The 27,212-nt window shown below is 48.9% G+C and overlaps 1 protein-coding gene across 1 annotated transcript in view; it reads right to left on the bottom strand.

The window, feature by feature from the left end:
- LOC122386716 (alpha-N-acetylglucosaminidase-like) overlaps positions 1 to 26,929 on the bottom strand; it is a 61,606-nt gene extending 34,677 nt beyond the window's left edge. The window contains exons 1-8 of the mRNA XM_043376196.1: positions 26,592 to 26,929; positions 13,459 to 13,591; positions 10,719 to 10,945; positions 9,780 to 9,955; positions 5,737 to 5,955; positions 5,000 to 5,161; positions 4,022 to 4,151; positions 2,869 to 3,017 (exon numbers count right to left, since the gene is read on the bottom strand). Coding sequence (XP_043232131.1) covers positions 2,869 to 3,017; positions 4,022 to 4,151; positions 5,000 to 5,161; positions 5,737 to 5,955; positions 9,780 to 9,955; positions 10,719 to 10,945; positions 13,459 to 13,573 — 1,178 coding nt within the window. The 5' untranslated portion in view covers positions 13,574 to 13,591; positions 26,592 to 26,929. The remainder of the gene's footprint in view (positions 1 to 2,868; positions 3,018 to 4,021; positions 4,152 to 4,999; positions 5,162 to 5,736; positions 5,956 to 9,779; positions 9,956 to 10,718; positions 10,946 to 13,458; positions 13,592 to 26,591) is intronic.
- Positions 26,930 to 27,212: the final 283 nt, after the last annotated feature.

The following is a 27,212-nucleotide window of genomic DNA, read 5'->3' as shown; positions in this document are numbered from 1 at the left end:
GAAACCAAATTTCATTGACCTCGGGGTCACCGATGACGTCACAGGTCAGGTCAAAGATGAAATGTTTCACCGTTCCCGGGTCTGCTAGGGAATGCGCTATAACACCGAGGAAAACGCATTTTGTCGATAATCAGCGATAGGGCGTCAGTTGCCTAGTATATATTTTGCTATTGGAGGTCACTGACAATACCAGGTCAGGTCACAGGTCAGGTCACCAAGGGTCACAGGTCAGGTCACATGAGCCCAACTTTACTAAGGTTGTGTGATGCATGTTTTATGGCCAATTTTTCATTTCCAACTCAATGGTGTTGGTTATAAGACTATCAGGTACGGCTTAGGTCACTTTCTGGTGAAGTTCAGGTCAAGGTCAGGTCAAGGTCAGGCAAAAAAGGTCAAATTTTAAAGTTGATAGTTTTGCATAAAATGGGTATCGATTCGATGCAGCTCGTCACGGGGAGTCTAATGGTGGTCTTTGTTTTGCGCTACGAGGTCTAGAATTGCTAAAAATTGAGTTTGAAAATTTGACGTCATCAATTTTGAACAGTTTTTTTCGCTATAACTTCGCCAAAAAAAGAGGTATCAATCTCAAATTTGGTATGTAGATAGAAGGCGGTATGGCCTATCACATATATTCCGGTTTTTGCGAAATTCATTTTTTTTTGGATTTTTTGGCTATTATATTCAAAAAATCTAGTTTTTGATTTTTGGGGTTCAAAATTCATTAATTTCAAAAATCCGAGATAGCAGTTTTGTAGCCCTATCAATTCTACAGCTTTTATGTCTTAATCATTTTTCTCTATTTGCAAAGCTCTTGGCCTGACAGCTCTTCCCGCGAAACCCTTTTTTGGGCCGAAAACGGCAGAACATGACGTCACTCTGACGTCATTTCCGGCCAACCTATCATAGCCTTTGGAAAAAAATTTTGGTCACAATGTGTAAAATTGGTGTCCGGGAGGGTACTGAAAGTTTGGTGACGATCGGCGCGGCGGTTCTGGAGATATATCGAAAAGTCTGGAGGGGGGGGGGGGGGCAAAAAATAGCCCCCCCCACCAGGTCGCGGGTTAACCTGACCTTGACCTGACCTCGACCTGAAATTCATCCAGATGTGGTCCATATCACTTATTGATTGTGTCTATTGAATTCTATGAGTAAAATGACCCATAAAACATGTGTCGCACATGCCCTTTTCTATAGTTTGTTTTTGGTGACCTGACCTGACCTGACCTGACCTTGACCTTGACCTTTGAATGACATTGTATGCAACGAATATTGTCTTGGTAGCCTAAGAACACGTTTTGGGCAATCAGTCTCAGTCCATTCTTTGGCAACCACGGTGCAAGGCTGATAATGTAGAAACTTGCATCTTGTACACTTGACCTGACCTTGACCTGACCTTGACCTGACCTTTGACCTACTAAAGCAAACAAATTTGGGCTCGTAAGATCCGCCTTGTTGAGAGCTTTCGATTGCCGCTTTCCCCGTCTTTCTACGACCATCGGTTCGGAAGTTAGACAGGGGGCCGGGGGCAGAATCTGCCCCCCCCCCCCCCAGCAGTCGCGTATGAATAGCGAGAGGGGACTCTACTTATTTTTCTGCGATACGTTCTAAAAACCTATCTGGGCCAAACTTGCAGTAATTATCTGCTGACGAGTAAAATCTCGTAGCCTAGGGCGCCGGAAAGTAGGAAAGTTTTGGACTGGTAGCAGCCCCGTTTTTCATAAGCGGGGAGCCATCTGCCCCAGCTCTCCCGATGTTGACGCTCATGGGTAGGCCGAAGAAGAACTCAATTTGCTTCCTTAGCGGCCGCCAGAGTCCGAAATTTGAACAGTTCAAATGTCGATGATCTTGTTCTTGACCTGACCAATGACCTCACCAATCATCTGGAAGCTAACACAGTTATATTTCATTCGGTAGTTTTTTTCATGGACTAGGTCAAACGCTGTTTGAATTTTGAAAATTAGAGCAGTACCTAATTGTCTAGTAATAATCTCACCATAACCGTTTCTCATCAGTCTGCGGATCTACACAAACTGCGGATCTCAACAGACTGCAGGTCTCACCAGACTGTGTGCGGGTCTCACCAGACTGCCGGTCTGACTAGACTAATAATCACATCAGGCTGAGAGTCTCTCCAGATTGCGGGTCTCACCAGACTGCAGGTCTCACTAGACTGTGTGTCCCACCAGACTGTGGGTCCCACCAAACTGCCTACGTGTCTCACCACACTGTCTTCGGGTTTCATTAGACTGCCTGCGGGTCTCATCAGTCTGCAGATCTCACTAGACTGTGTGTCCCACCAAACTGCGGGTCCCACCAGACCGCGGTCCAACCAGACTGTGGATCTCACCAGACTGCCTGCGGTTCTCACTAGACTGCGGGTCTCACCAGTCTGCCCGTGGATCTCACCAGACTGCCTGTGGGTCTCACCAGACTGCGCATCTCACCAGACTGCGGATCTCACCAGTCTGCCTGTGGGTCTCACTAGACTGCCTGTGGATATCACCAGACTGCCTGTGGGTCTCACCAGACTGCCTGCAGGTCTCACCAGACTGCGGGTCTCACCAGTCTGCCTGCGGGTCCCACCAGACTGCCTGCGGGTCTCACCAGATTGCTGGTCTCACCAGTCTGCCTGCGGGTCTCACCAGACCGCCTGTGGTGGGTCTCACCAGTCTGCCTGCGGGTCTCACCAGACTGCCTGCGGTTCTCCCCAGACTGTGGGTCTCCCCAGACCACCTGCGGGTCTCACCAGACTGCCTGCGGGTCTCACCAGACTGCCTGCGGGTCCCACCAGACTGCCTGCGGGTCTCACCAGACTGCCCGTTGGCCTCACCAGACTGCCTGCGGGTCTCACCAGATTGCGGGTCTCACCAGACTGCCTGCGGGTCGGCGCCGGTCATGGCCGCCAGCGTGGCGTTGCCGGCCGCAGCCAGGTAGTCCGGGTCAGACGAGGGCGGCGTCATCTCGTTAAACGAGTCGCAGTTGTAGACGTGTTCGGTGCCGTTAAACTCCCGCTCCAGCTGCGGAACATCACACAGAACAGCGGTCACGTGCCTGTGTGCTGTATCGCTTCTTCACACACTTCGAGATGGTAGAGATAAAACGACAATACACACACCAAAGCTTTGTGAGATGACGTACTGCTATTCTACACGCCACTTGTGTTTGGTTCCTAGTGATGAATAACTAGTAACTATACATGCATTATAATATAACCTTTTGAAACTGATTTTCCACTTCTATTCTGCACCGGAAAGCAAACAAGACTAGAATTTCATTCAATATGACTAAAGACTAAAATAAAGACTAATATTATTTGAACAGGCGAAGGGCAGCACTACGTACGAAAAATCATTCAACATTTTCTTTGCATGAAACAATATCAGTCGCTCTCGTCGCATCAGTTATTATTGTTTTGCGTTACGTTAACCGCTTTTAGTGTGAAAAGCCACTGTGTCCTGTGCTCCGTGGTCACCTTACGTATACGTTATGATTACACGCCACTCATAATGTGGTCATTTAATTGAGTTACCTCCTGAATGGCGAGCTGGCCGATCTTCTGGTATAAAGGGGAGTTCGGCTGCAGGAAGGATGTGCACGAATAGCTGGAGTTCATGTGCCCCCAACAGCGGAGGCGCGAAACGGGAGCCTTGGGAAACACCCTGCAACATTGCCACTTACCGTTACTGGCGGCACAAGCACTAAGCAGTGTAAAGACGGCAAGAGTGCAACTAGACAACGGAAATACCACCAGGGACAACATAGACCAGTCGACAGGGATGAAAAAGCCCAGATGTGTTACCAGATGTGGCATAGACAACTTCACCAGGACAACGAAGACCCGTCACCAGGGACAACATATACGTAGATCAGTCGTCAGAAACGAGAAACGAAGACAAGCTGGGGGAGCGGCAGCAACAACTTCACATCTCACTCAAAGCATATACGTTTTTCATAAACACATTGGTAACAAATGCTGATGTGCGTGCACTAGATGTTATGAGAAGCGGAGACTGAATCTCACCTCGGCTACAAAGAGATTTCCTATCTGTTCATACATGGGGTCCACAGGATTCAGAAACAGAGTGGAAGAGTAGGTTTCGTTGAAATCGTTCCACGGTTCCAGCTGGGTGATATTACTGTCCGGGAACACCCTGAAAATAACATCAATCCGCCGTTTGTGTCTCGTAATCATCGGGAAGAAGTTTGGAAGAACAAAATATTTACGAAAGATTTTAGTATAAAATCGTACTTCCGATACACTTCCAGTCACTTCCATCTAAGAAAACAAAATTATATGCATTATAATGCAAAATTATAAGCACCGTTTCGAAAGTCATGCATTAAGGTAAGCGTTGAGTATAGCTTCTGCCCCCTCCCCCCCCCAAATAGATCACACAGCGATCGTTTTTTTTTTCTATTTCCCGAGCGACATTTTCCTGCTATTGATACACTCTGGGGCGATCATTTGATTTCAAAGTTTGGTAACCGGAAGTACAAATAACACGATAAGCGTCGGATGTAGATTGTTCGACAACAAATATTTCATGCCTACTGGTTACGCGTATGAACCTCTTGTGGCGCAGTCCTACCTCAACACGATTATTCGTAGTCTAGCTATGTTGCAGTAATGTTAATGTCAATCTATGTGCATGTTTCCTACATTACTTGTTATTTAGGATGCCCGAAAGTCCATTTTGCATGTGTCAAATTATCAAACTCTGCAGCCTTTCTTTACCCTTGTCTCTCTCTCTCTCTCTCTCTCTCTCTCTCTCTCTCTCTCTCTCTCTCTCTCTCTCTCTCTCTCTCTCTCTCTCTCTCTCCCTCCCTCTCTCTCTCTCTCTCTCTCTCTCTCTCTCTCTCTCTCTCTCTCTCTCTCTCTCTCTCTCTCTCTCTCTCTCTCGGGGTTCCCTATTTCATATACAAGGTTGAGAAGCAGATGGTGGAGGCACTGACGCCGGCCGCCCTCACCTGGTGAGGTTTTGCGGGACGTGACCCTCACCTGGTGAAGTTCTGCGGGACGTGGCCCGCGAAAGCCGGCAGCACAGGCGTGATGCCCAGCTGGCGCATCCGAGCGATGATCTGGTGCGCCAGGGTCAGCTGGCCCGCGTGCCACGCGTCCGAGAGAGGGCCCGCCCAGCGCTGCAGGTTGCCCATCCGGTTCCTGGAGGGGTGGCGCAGGTCACAGCCAGGTCAGAGACGGGTCAGAGCCAGGTCAGCTCAGGTCAGGTCAGACCCACAGGTGTCCCAAATCAGACTCAGGTCAGCCCAGGTCAGAGCCAGGTCACACCAGGTGAGATGCAGATCAAACCCGCAGGCGTCACAGGTCACATTATCCAGAAGTGTCCCAAGACGAGCTCTGTTTCGAAGGCTAGCAATTGCCACCGTTCTGAGTCCACCATCCGGGAGGCTGAGAAACCCGACACCACACGGGTCTCCGATTTCAGTTGCGTACCAATTACAGTGTGCGGTTACATAAACCGGCAACAGGCGTTCCATTGGCAAAGCGAGGACATGCGAAATGGGCCTTTGGGTGCATGTTTGTGCGACGTGCGTTGGAAAGAATGAAATGTTCTTGTAACAATGCAAATCTAATGTACAGCTTCGTAGCTAATTCCAGTTAGAGTAATAACTTTTCCCGTGGCGGCGCTTTTTTGCAACCAGATCTCATCCCAGAATGGCAAAAAAAAATCATCCGAAGTCCCCTGCAGACCTCTCCCAGCGTCAGGGCGCTCTCACCATGCGAGGAAGGCGGGCCCGGTGAAGAACTGGTCCACCTCGGCGGCCTCGAGGCCGATCTGCGTGAACACCCGCCTCCAGATGACCTCCTGGCCGGTGAAGGCCAGCGCCAGGTTGACGCCGTTGAGCGCCATCCAGTCTAGCTCGCGCTGCCAGCGGCCCCAGCCCCACCACACCGAACTGTAGCTGACGGTGCACACGTTCTGGTAGTACCGGAACCTGGGCCCCAACAGAAAACAGCGCTGGTTAAACGGAGAGCTGCTAGACACGCTGACATTGAGCATTAGCACATAAAAGGGACGTGGAATCGTCATGGGCTGCAGTGATGTGTCATTGCGTTTTTAAATATTATTCTAATTGAAGAAGCAAAAATATATGCATATACCTATAGCATATGTCATATGATCTTTACGACTTCGACTTGACAATCATCAGTCACTTTTTTCTTTCACAGTTATTTATAAACCATTCCTCCTTGTGATGAGTACTGACATTTAGCACAGCTGAAGTTAGTTCACACCCATCCCTAGACACGGTACTGTTTTCAAAAATATACAAGATATTGCAACAAAAATTACCCGACGTTTCGTTTATTATGACTTTTCTTAACCCGCGCCCCGTAGGGGGGGGGGGGCCGCTTGTCCTTTTCGGTCGATATCTCCTAAACGGCTGGAGATATCGCCACCACACTTTCAGGACCCCTCTGGGCATCAATTTTACACATTGTGACCAAAAATGTTTCCAGAGGCTATGATAGGTTGGCCACAAATGACGTCAGAGTGACGTCATGTTCTGTCATTTTCGACCGAAAAAAGACCTTCGCGGGAAGACCTGTCAGGACTACAGCTTTGAAGATACAGAAAAATGATCAGGACATAAAAGGTGTAGAATTGACAGGGCTACAAAACTGCTATCTCGAATGTTTGAAATGTTTGAGTTTTGACCTCCAAAAATAAAAAAAACATTTTTTTTTGGATATATTCGCCAAAAAACCCAGAAAGTTTTTTGAGTTTCGAAAAAAACCGGAATATATGTGATAGTGCCTACCGTCTTCTATCTACATACCAAATTTCAGATCGATACCTCGTTTTTTAGCCAAGTTATAGCGAAAAAACTGTTAAAAAATGATGACGTCAAATTTTAAAACTCAATTTTTGGCAATTCTAGAACTCGTAGAGCAAAACAAAGACCACCATTAGACTCCCCGTGACGAGCTGCATCGAATCGATACCCATTTTATGCATAAATATCAACTTTGAAATTTGACCTAATTTGACCTGACCTTGACCTGACCTTCACAAAAACGTGACCTAGGCTGGCCCCAAAGGCTGCCTAACCCACATAATCGCATTTGTCATGTAAAATCGACCATAAAACATGTATCACACGACACATTCATATTGTGACCCCCCGGTGACCTGACCTCGCTGTGACCTGACCTGGTATCAGTGACCTCAGATAGCAAAGTATGTGTTTGACGAACAATGTACCATCGATGGTTTTCAATAAATTACCAATTTACTCGCTTTCACAGCACATTTCTTGAATTGCCTGTGAACGGTGAAAATCTGACCTTTGACCTGACCTGTGACGTCATCGGTTTGACCTAGGTCAATGAAATTTGGTCACAAGGTAGTTCCTGGGTGGGGCTATCGAACGCCGTTTGAATTTTGAAAATCGGCCGGTAACTTTCCGAGATCTTAGGGGGGGGCCGAAACGGCCCCCCCCCCTACGGGTGGTAGGGTCCGCCGGTAGCCCTACGGGGCGCGGGTTAACTGTTTCTTAACTGTCCGTGTCAGCTCCGCACCCGCAATCGTTCACGTCACCTGCGCGGACGTCGTTAGCTGAGATGTAACTACGCACCATACACGCACCACGTCAGCACTGAACAAGGCACCCTTTCCGGCAGATGAACCTTGCCACAGCTGCATTAGAGGAAGCTAATCATTTGCTTTGTCACAGACGCTCTTATGCCTGTGTTCTGTGTCGAGCTCAGGTAGGCGTATGTGCTCGACGCAGGGATTATCAACGCCCTCGCAACACCGGAATCACGATACCGTATAGAGGTAGCTATGGCGACGATAGAACACATATACCCGAGCTGTCGTTACAAATCGCTGAGCAGGACTGCGTTACAAATCGCTGAGTCAGGCCACATCAATGCAGCTGTAACACACACAGACATGTGAGACGCGGTGATTGTCCTTCCCCGCTGATCGGCCTCATCTGGCCTGAAATTCGAGTACATTGACTGCAGGCCGTCGCAGTCTGAAGTAAAAAGCCTGGGTCGGAGTGAGCGACGTAAAGTAATCTTGTGAGCGACATACCGGGTCTTCACCCGGTACTTCACCGGATCACCAGACCTCCCAGACCGGCTCAGTGGCAAAATGAAAAACGCACAGCGTCAAACCCACTCGCGGGGTTTGAGAAATATATGATAGCGCTTGTAGCCCCCTGTGAAGTGTTTCGTGGTTTTCACGTTACGAATATAATGATTACATACTTGTCTCCAGATAGCATTTCAATTTGGCCTGCCGTAAACCATCACGCATAAACATTGCGAGCATTAACTCGTAACGATTATATGTTGTTACGCATATTACACCATGATCAAAATACATTGAGTAGAGTCGATTCGAGAGAATGAGCCGAGAGCGTGGACCCCAAGCTTGTGCGAGCGGCCAATCCAGGTTCCCTGTCTGTGTCTGAACGGAAGTCCCGAAGTAATACCTGCTTTCCTTTTCTGACGGTCCATAGGTAATCCATGCCAGGTAAGGTAAGGTATGTGAGGTCAAATATTAGGCGGTAAAATCAAATCGCAGACGGTAAGATCAGACAGCAGACAGCAAGACCAGATGTCAAGCAGTCAGCTCAGATGACCGAGAATGAGATGAGACGGTAGATGGTAAGATCAGATGAAGAGAAAGATCAGATGACAGACGATCATATCAACTGACAGACGGTAAGATCAAATCGTATAGGCAAGATCAGATAGCAGTATGTAAGATGAGATGACAGACGATCCAATCAGATCACAGACGGCAGATCAGATTATCATTTGATCATTTGACGGATATTAACCCGCGAGTTGCTGGGGGGGGGGGGGCGTTAAACGCCCCCACTTTTTTCGCCAGGCCGTAGCATAAAAACGGCGCGCCGCAGGCGCGCCAAATTTTCGATACCTGTAGGGAATTGATTGAAGTTTATTGTGACAAAGTTTCAAAAAAATCGGTCGGAAACTTTTTGAGATATCAAGGTTTTAGTGACGTCATGATTTCTGAGTTTTCGACCAAAAACGGCATATGTTCAAAAATTCATATAAAATCGCAGAATAGACATATAAACATGCCGTAAACGCCATTAGACTGCCAATACCATGAAGAATCAAATGGCTATCTTCGATTATTGATTATCGTTCCGCATTTTCCAAAATCTTGAACTGAATCCTGGCAATTTCTCGTGACTACTTCACGACCATGTTACATGAATTTCTTAAATTGAACTTTTTTAGCCAAACACGTACACATATGATAAAATGAATGTCACCATCGTGTTCTACGCCCCAAATTACCCATAAAACATGTGTCACAGGCTGCGAATATCAGTTTTTATTTTCGGGGATATGTGCCTGCCCGGTTGACCTGACCTTGACCCTGACCTATGCTTGACTGACCCCTGCATGGAGCTGACACTCTTGTAGGCCCTATATGATGGATTATGCACCGTTTTGACAGAGTTTATGACGAGAGGCGCCCATTGCGAAGTCCTGAAGTCCATGCTACTGAAAGCCCGATTTCAGGTGTTTGACCTGACCTTGACCTGACCTGTGACCTCAAAATTCAACTTTAAAGTACTCATCTGAAGCGTCTCGTCGCGTTCTTTCGTTTGCCGCCTCGTGCGTTTCGCTGCGCCTATTGGTTCTCGAGTTATCGGCTGGGGGCGTTTAACGCCCCTCCCCAGCAAACGGTGGGTGGCGAAATACCCCAGCAACTGCCGGGTTAAGATCAGATGACGGACGGTCCGATCAGGAGGCGGGCGCCCACCTGTCGTTGGCGCGGACGGTGGCGCTGAAATCCGGCAGCGGCCTGGGCAGCTCCAGCTGATCAGAGTCCCAGGACACGTGCGCCGCGCACCCGTACTTGAGGTAGTGGTGCAGGCCCCAGGAGGCGGCCACGCCCGTCGACGCCTCGATGTGCACGTGACCACTAGAGGCCCTCACCTACACGAGGAAACAGGAAGAGGTCAGGTCAGGTCAAATTCACACAGCGTATTAGTCATACACTGGGTAGGGAAATGGTGTGCAGCGTATACGCATACGCAAAATATTTAATTTCGTGGTCAGTTCCAGCCGACAGTATCTGTCTGGGACAGAGTACACGCCGAACTTATGCTGAAGAGTGCGTATCACAACAAAACCCTCATAAGATAGTCACGTGGGCCGCCCGACAATGTCCACAGCTCTGTTCCTTCTTGAGACGTTCCGCTATCGCGCACCAGCGAGCCACTATCGGTTGTTGCCACGCCGTGCGGGATACCCGACACTCCAGTCTGCGTGTGTCTGTACTGAGGCGCCGCCGAATGTACCGTGGAAGCGGCGGTGTCAAGTCGGTATTGGGGCGCAGAAAAGTAGGTACGTCTTTCCATCCAGCCTGGCCAGGGAACCATAGGCATTACCCATTCAAAGTCGCTGTGGTAGCGATACGATTACATATACTTCCGATCTAGCTTTGTACAAAAAAAAAACGTAGAAGTCATGTACACAATGCATCAAATAACGAGAGGAGCTAAGTAAGCTACCCTGCTATATCCCGTGCAATGGCAGCTGAGCGCAAATATGGCTGTAAGTGCCGGGTCGAGGACGTGTTCTCACCTACCAAACAGTCCCGCTCTTACCGTGAACAGGTCGCGACCTCGGCCTCACCGTGAACACTTGTACAGGTCACGACAGCCCTCACCGTGAACAAGTCACGACCACCCCTCACCGTGAACAGGTCTCGGCCGGCGCTGTCCAGCAGTTTGGCGCTGACGCTGAAGCTGAACTCGACGGCCCGGTCGGGGATGAGCCGGTAGACGAGCTCGCGCACCGCGGACTCCTGCTGCTGGTCGCTGGTGGATGGCCGCAGCTGGGGGTAGGAGAAGTCCGGCTCCGCTCCGCCACCGCCGGCGGACCAGTCAGCCAGCACGGAACCCACGTCAGACGCCAGCGCTTCTGAAAACGAGGCAGGGGATCCAGGAGACAGGAACGGACGGCGACCACCCTCCATCAGGCTCAATACGCTCTTATTGCACTGCGTGAGGGACTGAGTGGCTGCGTTCACTGGCGGATCCAGGCTTGCGTTTTTGGGGGGGGGGGGCAACTCATGCTGGAGCCAAACCTAGGGTACCCCCAAATCCTGTTTTCTCATCGGATTTAGGCCACTTATTTTTCGTCACAGCCCCGACACTATGATTTTTTTTTAACTAGAAAGAAAAATATATAAATGGTAGCCCACGCGACCCATGCCTTTATATTACTTTGTAAGCACTTACCATTGCTTTTGTCGACCAGTTAACCCGCTTCGAGTCAGTGCTTGGGTCCCTTTGCGGGCCGGGAGGTGGTAAAACACCCCCTGTCTAACTCGGCTCCTAGGCCACGCACTGATTGAACTATATTTCATTATCGTCTGGGGGAGGGGGCAAACGGGCCACTTTAGACCTCTGGGAAGGTGGCATGGCCCTAAATGCCCCCTCCCTGGATCCGCCAGTGTAAGAGACCATTGGAGCTGCAGTTGGGTACCTCAGACGTCAGGGTACGCCCTCAGATGTATAGGACTCGCATGGAGACCTCTTATGCTATAGTGGACTGAAAGGACCCAAAGGAGCCTGTCAAGGGCTCCCGGAGATAGACGTGGGGCCTCAGGAGCCCGCCAGAGCCCCCAATAAGGGATAAGTGAGGCATACCAAGTGCCTGCAATTGCATATTGCATAAGCCATAACGCCTTTACAAATCAATATATTATGTATCAGTGGCAGATCCAAGGGGGCCACATGGGTCATGACCCCCCTTGGTGCCCGGGAGCACCACAGACGTGTCAGGGGCACCACCGGCCTAGCAGGGGCACCACCAGCCCGCCAGGGGCACCACAGGCCTAGCAAGTAGCAAGGGCACCACGGGCCTGTGAGGGGCCCCACAGGCTTGTCAGGGGCACCCCAGGTCTGTCAGGGACACCAGAGACCTGCCAGGGGCACCGCCGGCCTCGCAGGGGCACCATGGGCCTGTCAAAGGGGAACCAGAGACCTAGTAGGGATACCACAGGCCTTACAGGGGCACCACCGGCCCTACAGGGGCACCTTGGGCCTGTCAGGGGCATCACAGTCCTGTCAGGGCCCAGGGGCACCAGCGGCCTAGCAGGGGCACCACAGGCCTGCCAGGGGTACCACCGGTCTAGCAGGGGCACCACCGGCCTCGCAGGGGCACCATGGGCTTCTCAGGGGCCCCACCGGCCTCGCAGTGGCACCACCGGCCTCGCAGGGGCACCACCGGCCTCGCAGGCATCACGGCATCACGCAGGTCGCAGGGGCACCTTGGGCCTGTCGGGGGCATCACGGGCCTGTTGGGGGCACTTAAGGCTTGTCAGGGGCACCACAGTCCTGTCAGGTCCCAGGGGCATCAGCAGCCTAGCAGGGGCACCCAAGGCCCGCCAGAGGCACCACAGGCCTGCCAGGGTCCAGGGGCACCACAGGCCTAGCAAGGGCACCACGGGCCTGTCAGGGGCACCTCAGGCTCCCGTGCTACCCCCCCCCCGGATCCGCCAGTGATGCCAAACCACGCGAAACACCGCCAACTACCTGCTGCCGCGCCATAAACACGTGCCAACAACAGTCTTTTTTTGAAGGTCGACTCCGCTCGCGCAACTTTTGACTGACCCTCACTGCTACCATATTGCTTCCATATTATGCTGTGGAAACTTTACTTCACCAAGTGGCTAAAAACCTCCATCAAGGTATATTTTCTTAAAAAAAATTTCTGACGTTTTGGGGGGGGGGGCCAAACAGGCCACTTTAGGCCTTGGGGGGGGGGGCATGGCCCCCGTGGCCCCCCCCCTGGATCCGCCAGTGGCTGCGTTGAGTTGGTGACAGTGACCAACTCACTGCAGTGAGTTGGTCACTTGACCAACTCACTGCAGTGAGTTGGTCACTTTCGGTGAGCAGGTCCGCGGACTAGGGCGACACTCAAGACTTTGGGTCTGCCATCCGCGCTCCACACCGACGCGGGTCGCTCACGGTGCCCACCGTGGCCTGGCACAGTTTGGTACAGCTTGTTATGGTGCAGTTATGCCTTATGATACAGTTCGTTTTCTGGTTGCCTATGACTGTGCCAACAACGTGCCAACAACAAGTGCTGTTGCGTACCGTCATCCAACGTGCGCTTGCTATGATGAGTTGTGCATCGTTTTGAGTGTAATTGAGTGTAATAAAAGTTTGAGTGAAAAAACTAATTGCAGTGTGTTGCTCATTTGCGAGAAGCAATATTAAACAGATTCATTAACCTGGGACTACTTATATATCTCTAAGTACATGCAAGATATAATGAAATAATACCGCCACGATTTTACCTGAACTAAATTTAGCTAAACATACCGTCTCAACTTAATTCACCGGCATGAATATGTAAAGCGTTTTCCAAGTTACTACACTTATATCAGGCATAGTTTCACATTTCGCTCCCGCTCCACCACTCACCGTCGGTGTTAATGTGACCAATCGGAGGGAGTCGCACCCCGATCACGAACGGAGTCACGTGCAGCCAGAGCACAGCCCGTAAAAGAAAACCGACATTTCGACTTCCGAGAACCATGGTGCAGATCTCGCTGGGCTGCGGAACAGAAATATGAAACGCTGCTGGTAAATAAAGAACAAAACCATTCTTTCCCTCCTATCACATGTACTCGTATGTGTTGGCTGTGTAGTTACGTAGTACCTACTGAGGGTTGACCCTCGCGGGCGCCATAGCAAGTCTGTCATCCTCGGCTGACTTAAAGGGACTGTCCCACCTTTGCATTAGTTCTGAGTTGAGATAGCCAAGTTGGCGGCCAGGTTCAGAAACCACTATATATCCTGGTCGCAATATCCTCAGTTTCGTGGTGTTAAAGAAATTCGTTCCCTTCATTTGAAAAGTGGGTCTTAGCTAAGGCCCTATCTCTTAACTATTAACGGCCATTTGATGACGTCATTTGCATTTTGAACGCCTGTCACGCATGTGAAGTTTCACTTGATTTACGAATAAGCTAATCAGAGACACTTGTTATTGTATGAGCCGCGTCATATTTGAGAGCAAATACCTATATTTGCTGCCAAATTTCCCCCACATTGACATGAAGTAAATCCTTCATTACGTCACAGATCCGATCTAAATGACGTCACGATGAAATATAAAAGTCGCAATATCTCAAAAAGTATACAATGAAAACGCGTAACAACTTGCAGAATTCGTCACAATATCATGAGTAACATTTCCGAATCCTAAATGGTACTTTTTTGAAGGTGGGATAGTCCCTTTAACCCGCGCGGGGCTGGGGTCTCCAGCCGAACACGCGGGGCTGGGGGGGGGGGGTAAATTTTACCCCCCCCCCCTGTTATCTCCCGAACTAATGGTCAGATTTGGAAAATTCAAACGCCAATCGAAAGATCTCATCACGAACAACTAAAACATGTACTTAATTTAAAATTTGAGGTCAAGGTCAAGGTCAGGTCAAGGATACAAATTGCAAGTTCCTACAGTATCGGCCTTGCACCGTAGTTGCCGAAGAATGGAGTCATGGACTGAGACTGATTGCCCAAAACGTGTTCTTAGGCTACCAAGACAATATTCGTTGCATACAATATCATTCAGAGGTCAAGGTCAAGGTCAGGTCAGGTCAGGTCACCAAAAACAAAATATAGAAAAGGGCATGTGCAACACATGTTTTATGGGTCATTTTACTCACAGAATTCAATAGGCACACTCAATAAGTGATATGGACCACCTCTGGATGAATTTCAGGTCGAGGTCAGGTCAAGGTCAGGTCAAGTGAGGTCAAATTTTAAAGTTGGCTCTTAAGGCCTAAAAATGTGTCTATCTGATGCAGTTTTTCACGCCGAATCGAATGGTGCTATTTTTATTTCCGTATGAGGTCTAGAACTTCCATAAAAATCATTTGTCATTTTTTTGTGACGTGACGTCATAAAATGTTTAATAACTCCCACATTTTGAACCGATTCTTCTAAAAATTGGTATGTAGGTGCACATAGACCACTTCTCTGACATATATTCCGTTTTTTTTGTACACCAAACATTTTGGATTTTATAATTATTTTCCCAAAAAAGTCAGTTTTTGGAGAAAAAAAAATTGAGCCAAAATTCAAAATTTTCAAAAAAAAAAACGAGATAGCCATTTGATCGACAAAGTAGAATTACGTATAACCTTTTTTGTTACGTCTTGATTCCTTTAAAAATGAAGATGTTAGCGGCGTTTGAAATTTTGCTGTTTCTGAGGCGAAAATGGCAAACATGACGTCAGTAAAACGTCAATTTCTCAAAAACTTCCCGACGGATTTCGCTCAAATTTTCAGGGAACGTGTCAAATTGATGTAAGAAAAGGTACTGAAAGTTGCGCCGCCGTGTTTGAGATATTGCAAAAATTCGCGAGGGGGGTAAAATTTACCCCCTCCCCCCAGCCCCGCGCTGGTTAACGATGCCGTAGTTCGTGAACTATGCACGTGTTAGAAGCTGGCGCGATAAATCAACCGAAAGCTCATTGAAAGGCCTTTCTGCGTCATGTCATCATATTCAGTCTCAGGCTAATAACGTGACCTACAGAAGTAGTGACAAAGCAAAAGTAAAAATACGTGGCAGTGTGCATGTTTGCAGTTTGAGGCCAAACTCGTCGCCTACGGCTAGCCGCTCGATTCAATGAGTCAAGTGTGTATTTAGGCATATTGCGATCTAGTGACGCACGGTGATGGCCGAGAGCTGGATCTGTAGAATTACAGAGAAGACGTTCTGCTCAGACATGAGCTATAGAAGTACAGAGGCGACATCCCGCTCAAGTCTGGAGTTATATCATCGCAGAGCCGACGTTCCACTCAGATCTGTAGCTACACAATGGCAGAGGTGACGTCCCGCTTAAACCTGGAGTTATAGAACTACAGAGGTGATGTCCCGCTCAAACCTGGAGTTATAGAACTACAGAGGTGATGTCCCGCTCAAACCTGGAGTTAAAGAACTACAGAGGGGTGATGTCCCGCTCAAACCTGGAGTTATAGAACTACAGAGGTGATGTCCCGCTCAAACCTGGAGTTATGGAACTACAGAGGTGATGTCCCGCTCAAACCTGGAGTTAAAGAACTACAGAGGGGTGATGTCCCGCTCAAACCTGGAGTTATAGAACTACAGAGGTGATGTCCCGCTCAAACCTGGAGTTAAAGAACTACAGAGGGGTGATGTCCCGCTCAAACCTGGAGTTATAGAACTACAGAGGTGATTTCCCGTTCAGACGCAGCGCCCATCTGATACCGAGCCGGCAGTTCGAGGAACAAACTGCATCTAAAGATCCGGTCACAAAGGCAACGATCGTGGAACACACTGCACCTAAAGATCCAGTTACAAAGACAAAAACTCAGCCGCTGCATTTGCCAAAGCATTGATGTCCAGTGTGCACCTGTCAACATCAGTACCTAACTTGTTATCAGTGTTATAATTGAATGCGTCTTTGTTCTGCGTACGTCTGCGAGCTGTATGCCTACGTAGGTAGGGACTGTTTTTACTATATTACGTGAATCATTGGTGATGCATTATAGTCGCTTTATGGATTACGGAATCTGAAACGTAAATAAAGCTTGCTAATGCTTATGTAGCTAACTAATCTCGTGCTGAAACTGAATTAAGTGTTATTTTTTACAACCTTTTTCCGTTCTATAGCTCTAAGAACGTTTACCACTGCCGCATCTCTCCTAAGCATGAAACCGTATAAGACCAAGACCAGTGTCCACAGGGGGGGTTCATCGCCATAGGGACACACGTACAAGGAAATTGCTACCAAATGCTGCCAATGTGACGTCACTGGGATGCTCGAAAGCTGATTGGTCGCTGAGATTCGAGTAATGTAGTCAATTCTGGCGCACCGGCGCAGTGTTTTCCGACCGTTGCGTGTTATTACTTTGGTTGCTATGCAAAGTTTTAATATGTTTGTTTAATAATATAAACACATTTTCATGTGTTTGAAGGTCGCAAAAGCTTAACATAAGTGGCAACCACACTTTGTATTACGTTTCGTCTCATATATCATGAAGAACAACCAAGTATTTCAAGGTGGGAACATCCTGAGGAACCTCAACCAAGGTATTCATTTTGCAACGGATCTTAACATAATCTGGCGTTTTTTAAAGTTTCCATTTTTGCAATTAACCCTCGCACGACCAGGCCATTTCTCATAACACGAACGACCAGGGGGGGGGGTTGTTACGACCCCCCCTGGCGTTTCGAAACGGAAGGTCGTAGAGCTTAGCGGAAAAAACCAACGGATTGCTCTCAACGAGATCTCGCGATTGGTGGTATATTTTTTGGTCCTAGGTCAACATTTGACCTACTTTTGACCGGTCAAAAGTCAAATTTTCGGAAAAATAGACTTTTTTTCAACTTTCGGCGGCGATTGCGGCAAAACGGTGGGAGATATCGACTTGAAACCTTCACTATCGTGTTCCTTGATCAATTCTCTATCGTTTGGTATGTATTTCGTTTCCCTAGCTCTAAAAATGGCGCGTTGGGAGCGCCGGAAGTCGGCAAGGTCACAGTCGGCGGCAGAAATTCGAAAAATCAAAATTTAAATTTTTGAAATCTGATTGTATTTTTGGATTTGGGAGGTCCATTTGCTCCCTATAGAAGCTAATATTGCTGCATATTCCCATTGAGGTGACAAGAATTAGCAAAATAGTGGTTCGGGCGCTCTTCAAAAATAGTACCGGACGCTGTTCCTCTTGTGACGTCATAGCTCCGTGACCTGACCTGACCCGGTCAAATTTCTTATACCATATGATAGCCAATACTTGCCCCAACATGCATGGGAAGTTTCATCACGATCCATCAACCGATGTCCGTACCACCGGCAGGAAACCTCGGGCGTTGGCACTCAGTTTGTGAAAATCCGGCCGGAGGCTGTACCTCTTATGACGTCATAACTCCGTGACCTGACATGACCCGATCAATTTTTTTCGGCAAAAGATGCGCAAAGGTTGCCCCAGAGATTGTTGAAAATTTCAGCCCGCTACGACAAGCCGTTTAGCGTGCACTTCGAAAAAACCTCAGGGGGGGGGGGGGTTGATACAACCCCCCCCCCCTAGGCGTTCTAGGGTTAAGCTGGTAGGTAATAATTTTTCAGTGCTCGCAGTGCGCATAAGTACCTTGACCGAACATGATACGCTCAACAAATAAAATGTTTAGAGAAAGCACGCAATGTAAACAAACTAGTGCTACAATGGCAAATTGAAATATAAATGAGCTCTTTAGGTACTTTTTATCATTAAAATTTCAATTGTATATAGTATGGTCACATACTGTGGGCTGGGTTCATCTCAGTCACGTTGCAATGTTATCAGAGCTGTAAAAATGAAAACAAATGTTTTTGCATGGTAGGGGAAGGTGGGGTAAGACGGCCCAGCGGGGCAAGACGGACCACCAGCCCTCCCGGCTGAACCGCTGCTGGTATCTACTGCTTTATGCACTCACTATGTTTGTTTTCCTTCGTAACAATGGCCACCTTGAGCTCATGCTGCTAGGATGCATAGCTTTTGAGTTATTGAGAAAAATGTTGTTTTTCGTCAAACCAATCTAATATAAGAGGTCTACGGGTGATTCAATTACGGCGCCTTTCTTGCATGATTAGTTTCTATTTTGCACTTTACTGTGAAGAACAAAGTTATAAACTTAGTTATAGTCACACTTTAGGAAAGGCAAGGTTTTGCAATGTTGGGCTATTTGACATATACGTCATGATAATGACAGAATTTAGATTTGGGGCAAGACGGACCACTGTGGTCCATCTTACCCTGTGGTGGTCCATTGTACCCTGCATATGGAAAGTTCTTTTCCAAAACATTGACACAAGTTTAAGTAAGCTAATTTTTCAGGAAGGAGTTTTTGTTGCATGTGAGCCATGCATGCAAGTGCTCAGTTAGCATGCATTCATACCAAACGACAATCAACACACATGTTCCCAGCTTTTAGCTGCATTTCCATCACACATGAGTAAAGAATAAAGGCTCATTTTGTTATTTTACCATTCTGGTTACTTTTTCTTACAAGAGTACAGAGCAGAAGTGTAACACACATGAACGGATAGCAGGCACTGCTGGGTGGTCCGTCTTACCCCACGTTTTTTCTTGTCTGAGTTTTTGACATGTCCCTCTTTAAGAGCATCCACCACCTAGATGTCTTTAATTTGAAATTTAGTCTTTACACATATCAACAGAGGAAGGATTGAGCATTCCGAAGACTATAAATAATATGAATTACGAGAGCAGTGTAGCAAGATATGCGGCCTCAAACCTTAGCTGGTCCGTCTTACCCCACCTTCCCCTATTATTGTTTATTTTCAAATTGGTCACTAAAGTTATTTCATGGGTAGGTGCTTACTGCTTAATCTTATTCAAATTTATTTATTAGTTGCTTGTACTGTCAGCATGATGTTAGCCAAATTTGTTTGTGCTGAGAGTTTTCTGTTTACAGGAAAGCTGATGCGAGGGCGAGTAGGTCCCTGGACCCTGAGGAGGACCATGCAAAGGAGGTCAAGGAGATTCTGGGGGCAACCTGCGAGCAACCTCTAGACCAGCCAGTAGGGACCTCTGACAAGTATGTCTAATGGTTTATGTTTTCACTCACATTAAAAGTGCTCACAAATATCCATCAGTGTTAGAAATCCTGGCCCGTCTTGAGCGACACCATTTTAATTCCCATTGGTAAAATGCATCAAAACATTCTTTTTGCCATGAGTAATGGTAACTTTTTGTCGGCATAAGGCCGCCACTCAATCCAATAAGGTGATGTCTCAAGTCACATCCACTAAATGTTCTGATAATGACATATGCTGGTCCTAACTAGTGCTTAGAAAAAAACTGAGTTGTTTCAGTCTTGGTTGATGTTTGAACAATTTTATACGCAGTGTTTTTTTTTCTTCTGAAAAAGTGCCATGCTAATCACGAGCGAATTCGGGGGGCAGTCGCCAAACGAGGCTTAACCCTCGCCGGCACAGGGGGTTGATGCGGCGTATGTCGGCTAACATTAGCCGCGCGTTTGCAAGCTTTTTGTGGTTTCAAACGTTCAAACATGTGATTTGATGTCGCTCCCATACATTAGGGTGGGTGTCAAGGTCACCTGATGGTCAGGTCAGGTCATTGACCTTTGGTGACCTCGGGTGACCTCGGTTCACTTTTTCGAGTTTTACATGTTTCTAGGCTAGTTTTTTTTTTAGCTGAATTCGAATTTGGCAACCATTTGAACATTTACGAAGTAGTTTTGGTGTCTTCGTAACATGTTACGAAGCTGTCAGAGGCGGTTGACACGTATTACGAATACCCGTCACAACCCCTACCGGTTGACCTGACCTGACCTGACCCGACCTGGTCTAAATGCTTAAAGACATCATCTCTGATCAAAACTAACACGATATTCGTGATCAGTACCCCGGAAAACCACATAGCAGCCACAATTTACGTCTTTCTAACAGGTCCCGATTTTCCCGGTTTTCGGGTCATTGACCTGACCTGGAAGGTCACCCGATGACCTAGGACCTTAAAATTGGGTATCATCGGCTTCGTCTCGTGACGGGCAACACGCTCGTTTTTTCCGCGAAGCTCTAGCTCGATCAGGGGCCAAACGCGAGGGGGGGTCGTACCAACCCCCCCCCCCTTGTGCCGTCGAAGGACGCAAAATGGCCTGTGCCGGCGAGGGTTAATAGTAACGGGAAAATGGATTAATGCAAAGCCAAAGGGCATGCATTTTTCGTTGTCCGCGAAATCTGTCACTTTCAGTGCGTAGACTAGGCTCATTTAAGTGTTAACGTTTTTTCTTTTGTTGCACAATATTTAATTGTCAATGTCTTTCAAGTGATGTAGCGTAATACTGCTTTCACAGTGCCGCTGCCGGTGTCGACGCTGGCAGCCATGGCCGGCGCCGAGCTGACGAGTTCCAACCTGGAAGCTCAGCGCGAGTGGCTGGCATTTGTTGCCGGCTTCGTGGCATACAAGTGTCACCACATCGACGCCACCCTCGGTAGCCGGTCTCCTGACTTCTCGGGCGCCGCTGGAGACACTGAACAGTGAACACCCTGCCGAACAGCTGAATTGTGACGATCAGCCGAGGCCAGCTGTTTGTTCTGTCACAAGCCTGGATGGCCGCTGTGGAGGAGTTCGAGCGGAACTTCTGCCTGCTGATGGGGGCAAGTGCAGATCAGGGGCCGCGAGTCATATAGCGTCTCAAGCTGTTCATTGCCGTCAAGCAGCCTCAGCTCGGCACCCGCGTGTCCAGGAAGTTGGTGAGCACCCGTCTCCACCTCCCCCTTCGGTCCCTTAGCCTGACTGGACGAGGTCCGGCAGCTGAAAAGAGCCGATAGAAAAGTTGGCCATCATGCAAGGAGCTCTAGGTGAGCTGGTAAACCGGCTCGTGTAGCGACTACGAGTCGGCGTGGTGCTGTGTGACTCGGTGTGGTGCGGCCGGCTCTGTGTGGGTGCTGTGCGACTCGGCATGGTGCCTCCGGCTGTGTGTAACGGCTTTGCGACTCGATGTGGTACGGCCGGCTCTATTGGTGCTGTGCAACTCGGCATTGTGCCTCCGGCTGTGTGTACCGGCTGTGCGACTCGGTGTGGTACGGCCGGCTCTGTGTGGGTGCGGTGCGACTCGGCAATTGGTGCCTCCGGCTGTGTGTAACGGCTGTGCGACTCGGTGTGGTACGGCCAGATATGTTGGTGCTGTCAACTCGGCGTGGTGCCTCCGGCTGTGTATAACGGCTGTGCGACTCGGTGTGGCACGGCCAGATCTGTTGGTGCTGTGCAACTCGGCGTGGTGCCTCCGGCTGTGTATAACGGCTGTGCGACTCGGTGTGGCACGGCCAGATCTGTTGGTGCTGTGTGACTCGGCATGGTGCCTCCGGCTGTGTGTAACGGCTGTGCGACTCACTGTGCGACTCGGCATTGGGTAACGGCTGTGCGTCTCGATATTGTACCACCAGCTGTGAGTAACGGCCACCCGTAAGCGAAACTTATAATATTTAGTGAAAATGCTTATTCGATTTTTCTCAGCAATGCAACTTAAGTGCATCCGTCCTGAGCGCCCTAGCAGGGCAGCGGAGCCGATGTAATTTCGGTGACTACTGACTCCTGACTTCTAGTTCCAAAAACTAATTCCGACTCCTCAGGGCTGCGGAGTCTGAGTCGGAGTCGGAGTCGGTCGGAGTCGACAGTTGTGACCGGAGTCGGAGTCGGAATCGATTTTAGAAACCCGAGCCGGAGTCGGAGTCGGAGTCACCGAAAATCTGTCGACTCCGCAGCCCTGCTAGCTCTGCGGAGTCGGAGTCGGTCGGAGCCGACAATTCTGCCCGGAGTCGGAGTCGGAATCGCAGCTGGTTTTTGAAAGCCGGAGTCGGAGTCGGAGTCACCGAAAATCCATCGACTCCGCAGCCCTGCGACTCCTACTCCGGGCAGAACTGTCTATTCTGACCGATTCCGACTCAGACTCCGGGCAGCCCTGCAGCTCCGCAGTCTGCGGAACCGATGAATTTTTGGTGACTTCGACTCTGACTCCGGCTCCGGCTTCCAAAAACGACTCCGACTCCGATTCCGGCTCCAGTTCGACTCCGATCAAAGTCCGGTCCCAACTCCATAACCCTGCGCCCTGGGACCCATACAAGCCTCGCTGGTTTCGGCCCGCTTTTCCTGGACGTGACCTTATATCACTATTACTCACTTAAAAATGCGACATATTTTCAATTTCTAGTGCGAAAAGTGCTCGCGATAGCTTTTTGGGCGTTATAACACGAAAAAATGCCACCGGAAAGTTCGTAGCAATGCTCTATACATAGGCCGGCCGCGGCGGGAGCACCCCAGTGACGTCATCCGGGGCCGGTAGGGGGAACGTAAAAAATTCCCTAATGAACCTACCTGGTATATAGGGCCTTGAGTGTCCAGTATAACGCCTTTTGGGGCGACTAACGGAGCGAGCGAAAGGGTGGGCCTTGCACGTGCGAAATTTCGAGGGGGTACCTCCAACTGACTTGTGCACGGTACCTTACTAACCGGTCTCTAGCGATGTGTCAAATTTGAGCACAATCCGAGATCTGGAAGCGACACCCTGCACGTGCGCACGTGCAAAATGGGTCCCAACTCCCAACTGACTTGTGCACGACACACTAGTAACTGGTCCCTAACCGTGTAACAAATTTGAGCGCCATCGGTCCAGCCGTTCTCGAGATCTGGAAACGACCCCTGCACGTGCGCACGTGCAGCAGCACCCCAACTCTAGCACATGGATATGCAGTGCCTAGTGGGTGCCTACCTACATGCCAACTTTCACCGCAATCGGCCAAGTAGTTACCGAGATATTGCAACAATTACAAAACTGACATCTCTTCGTTTTGCACGTGGCACGTGCATAAAGGGTCACCCACATGCATCGGGAATAGTTCAATACTTGGTAGAAGGAATGAAGCTACCCTACAAAAATTACCGCGTGTAAATCGGTCAAGTGGTTGCTGAGATATAAGTCTCGCAAAAGCGTCCGCACTCCGCACGGCCGGCCGCTCATACTCAGAAATTTCCGTTAATCTAAGGAAAGGAACGGTATTAACGGTACATAAGGAAAGACTCCGCTCGCTTCACTCGCTCCGTAATGACTAGGCTGAAACAGACTCTTTCCGCAGTCAGGAAATCGCATGCGAGAGCCTATTCAAATAAATGGAAGCACGCTCGCATCAATCGCACGCACCTCCCGGATGCGATTGATGCGGGAAGAATTATAATGTATTTGAATAGGCTCTCGCATGTGATTCCCTGAACGCGGAAAGAGTCTGTTTCAGCCTTAAAGGGACTATCCCACCTTTAACATGGGGTTTGAGTTGAGATAGCCAAGTTTGCGGCGAGGTTCAGAAACCACTATCTATCTAGGTTGCAACCCCCGCGGCCTCTTGGTGTTGAAGAAATTCGTTCCCTTCATTTGAAAATGAGCCTTGCGCAAGGCCCTATCTTCAACATGGAGCGACCGTTAGTGTGACGTCACCTCGTTTAGTCATTCTGATTTAAATGGGTTTGTTCGTTGAAAAATCGCTTAAAACTTGGTCTGAACTTTGTTGTGGTGCCTACAGAGTAAAAAGAATCAGCTTTATGACAGTAATGTGGCCTGGGGAAGGAGGTAATTTTGGGCTGTGACGTCACATATTTGAAGGTTTGTGTTTGGAATATGGGAAGCCTAAGATGTTTAATGAAAAATAAATGCCAGAACCGTGTTCCTGGTCATCCAATCTATAAAGTCGGGGACAATTTAACTGGTTTTAACAACATTTTAGAAGGTGGGATAGTTCCTTTAAGACTAAACTAAAGGGGCTTATATATGAAAGACACCATTGGAGTCTGGACGCAGCTCGGTCTATATATGGCATAATCATGGATTTTTAGGTGCAAGCTGGGTCCTGGGATCCTTTTTGCTCTAAACACCGACAAACGCCGGGCCTTCAGCCGAATGCGTTCCGTGTCTGTCCGACGTCCGGCCCGAGGATGGTATTGCGGCAAAAAATGAACCTCGATTCTGTCTACTGTGATGTTACGCTCAGAGCTTTCAATTGCCCGTTTCCGTTTTGATTTACTTTCTGGCCAATAAGGCATCATCACCTGCCCGTTTGCGAAAACATCAGATTAAACACAGCTTATCGCTTCGAGGGGACAGACATAGGGTAGACCGGGGCAAGTCGCCCCGCCGAGGTAAAACGCCTCACCGATGTTTCTCGGAACTGGCAGAGTTCTGGGGAAACATCCTCTCTTCTATAAAACGTGTACTATATGATCATTATATGAGCAGACTGGAAAGAAATTGTGATGACTCTTTCGGGAGATATAGCCAAAAATGTGTTTTTTGAGTGATTTTTATGTTTTGTTGTCATATTATGCATCATGGCGTTCTTTTATGGTCCACATCAGGCTCACGACTTTTATGTATTTTGAACAACTATTGTCTAACGCTTATCATGCCGGGTTGGTCCGTGTTAAATTATGTCTTGCTGGAGTGCAAGGCGTTGTTCTCTGACCGAACTACGTGATGGGGTAAAATGCCCCAGTAGGTCGCGGGGCAAAAAGCCCCATGGGGCGTTTTACCTCATGTGTTGTTCGGGCTACCCACTTTCTAATGTTCGGTAGCTGGCGAACAGTAAGTTTCTATGCCATTATGTGTATTTTTCTCAGCAACTGGATGGCAAAGGAAGTATTTTGTAAACATTTGCATTGCAATAATTTATTATTTGGTCTTATGAGGCAGGTGAAAAACCTGCTCATACAATAGTGTCATAGCTGAACACCTGACAGGATGGAATGTGCTAACTTCAGTGCCGTGCCTCCAGAGGTCTAACGGACCTCTCACACAAGATTTAGCCAACTACCATGTTAAATCTTTAATCTAAAGTATGAGGCTACTTGCCCCAGGCAGTGGGGCGTTTTGCCCTGGGGTTGGGGCAAAATGCCCCATTTGCAGTTGCTTCACAAATCACTTCCTAGCTTGGAGTCCGATCATAAGTGAATGAATTTGAGGGGTGCAATTTAAAGTAAAATGTCCAAAGAACGCATTGAGCACAAATTTGGCCTTCCAGCTAATGTAGGACAAAATTTATGTAGCAAAATAAATTATCTGGGGCGTCTTGCCCCAGGCTACCCTACCCTGAATGCCCTTCAGATTCAAATTATTTGCAAAGAATTATGCTAGAAAGTTTGTCATTATTATCATTGTTCTCTATCACTAGTTTTGTAGTACCAGAGTAACAAACAGATATGAGAATCCCAAATATTAGGCACCCATGTTCGGATCTCAGAGGTCAATCAAAAAGCTGGCTTGGAAATTTCTATACGTTAATCTTAGAGGTTACATCACCGACTGAAATATCTCTGTTTCTCTCTCTCTCTCTCTCTCTCTCTCTCTCTCTCTCTCTCTCTCTCTCTCTCTCTCTCTCTCTCTCTCTCTCTCTCTCTCTCTCTCTCTCTCTCTCTGTCTCTGTCTCTGTCTCTGTCTCTGTCTCTGTCTCTGTCTCTGTCTCTGTCTCTGTCTCTGTCTCTGTCTCTGTCTCTGTCTCTGTCTCTGTCTCTGTCTCTGTCTCTGTCTCTGTCTCTGTCTCTGTCTCTGTCTCTGTCTCTGTCTCTGTCTCTGTCTCTGTCTCTGTCTCTGTCTCTGTCTCTGTCTCTGTCTCTGTCTCTGTCTCTGTCTCTGTCTCTGTCTCTGTCTCTGTCTCTGTCTCTGTCTCTGTCTCTGTCTCTGTCTCTGTCTCTGTCTCTGTCTCTGTCTCTGTCTCTGTCTCTGTCTCTGTCTCTGTCTCTGTCTCTGTCTCTGTCTCTGTCTCTGTCTCTGTCTCTGTCTCTGTCTCTGTCTCTGTCTCTGTCTCTGTCTCTGTCTCTGTCTCTGTCTCTGTCTCTGTCTCTGTCTCTGTCTCTCTCTCTCTCTCTCTCTCTCTCTCTCTCTCTCTCTCTCTCTCTCTCTCTCTCTCTCTCTCTCTCTCTCTCTCTCTCTCTCTCTCTCTCTCTCTCTCTCGTGCTTATCGTGCAAGCATGCTTATTTGACCTGTTACACCCGTCACCCAGCATTTATTTGTTTCTCTCACATTCACCTGCCGTCGTCCACCGGGCGCCCTCTCCCGCCGCCGTCCGCCGTCCGCCGCCCTCCGTCCACCGTCCACCGTCCTCCGTCCACCGTCCGCCGACCACCGTCCACCGTCCACCGTCCACCGTCCGCCGTCCGCCGTCCGCCGTCCGCCGTCCGCCGTCCACTGTCCACCGTCCACCGTCCACCGTCCACCGTTCGTTTGAGGACCTCTAACACACGTAACACACCACCGCTCGCCGGGAGGCCCCCCGCTCGACTGTTGACTGTGTATACAGAGCGACTGAGGCAGGCCCGGTCCCACCCACTGTGTTCGACGCCACTGAGGCCGGCTCAGCCCACTGTGTTTGACGCAACTGAGGCCGGCTCGGCCCGGTTCACCGTGTTCGACAGCACTTGGCCGGCCCGGCCCACTGTGTTCTCTATACTGAGGTCCGGCCCGGCAACGAGTCAAGGTCAACAGACCAAGGCTGTGTGTGTCTTCAGGGAACACGCCTGAGAGTGACACAGGAGACACGATGCTATCCGGGCAGTGTTGGGCGCGCACGGCGCAACAACATCAACCGGAAATATCCGGAAACGGTAGGCGTATCGCACAGCAACGGCGACTATTTCTGATCTA

The sequence above is a fragment of the Amphibalanus amphitrite genome, unplaced genomic scaffold (assembly GCF_019059575.1).
Source record: "Amphibalanus amphitrite isolate SeventyFive unplaced genomic scaffold, NRLGWU_Aamphi_draft 000260F_arrow, whole genome shotgun sequence".
Taxonomy (NCBI): domain Eukaryota; kingdom Metazoa; phylum Arthropoda; class Thecostraca; order Balanomorpha; family Balanidae; genus Amphibalanus; species Amphibalanus amphitrite.
This window is presented reverse-complemented; position numbering and strand designations above follow the sequence as displayed.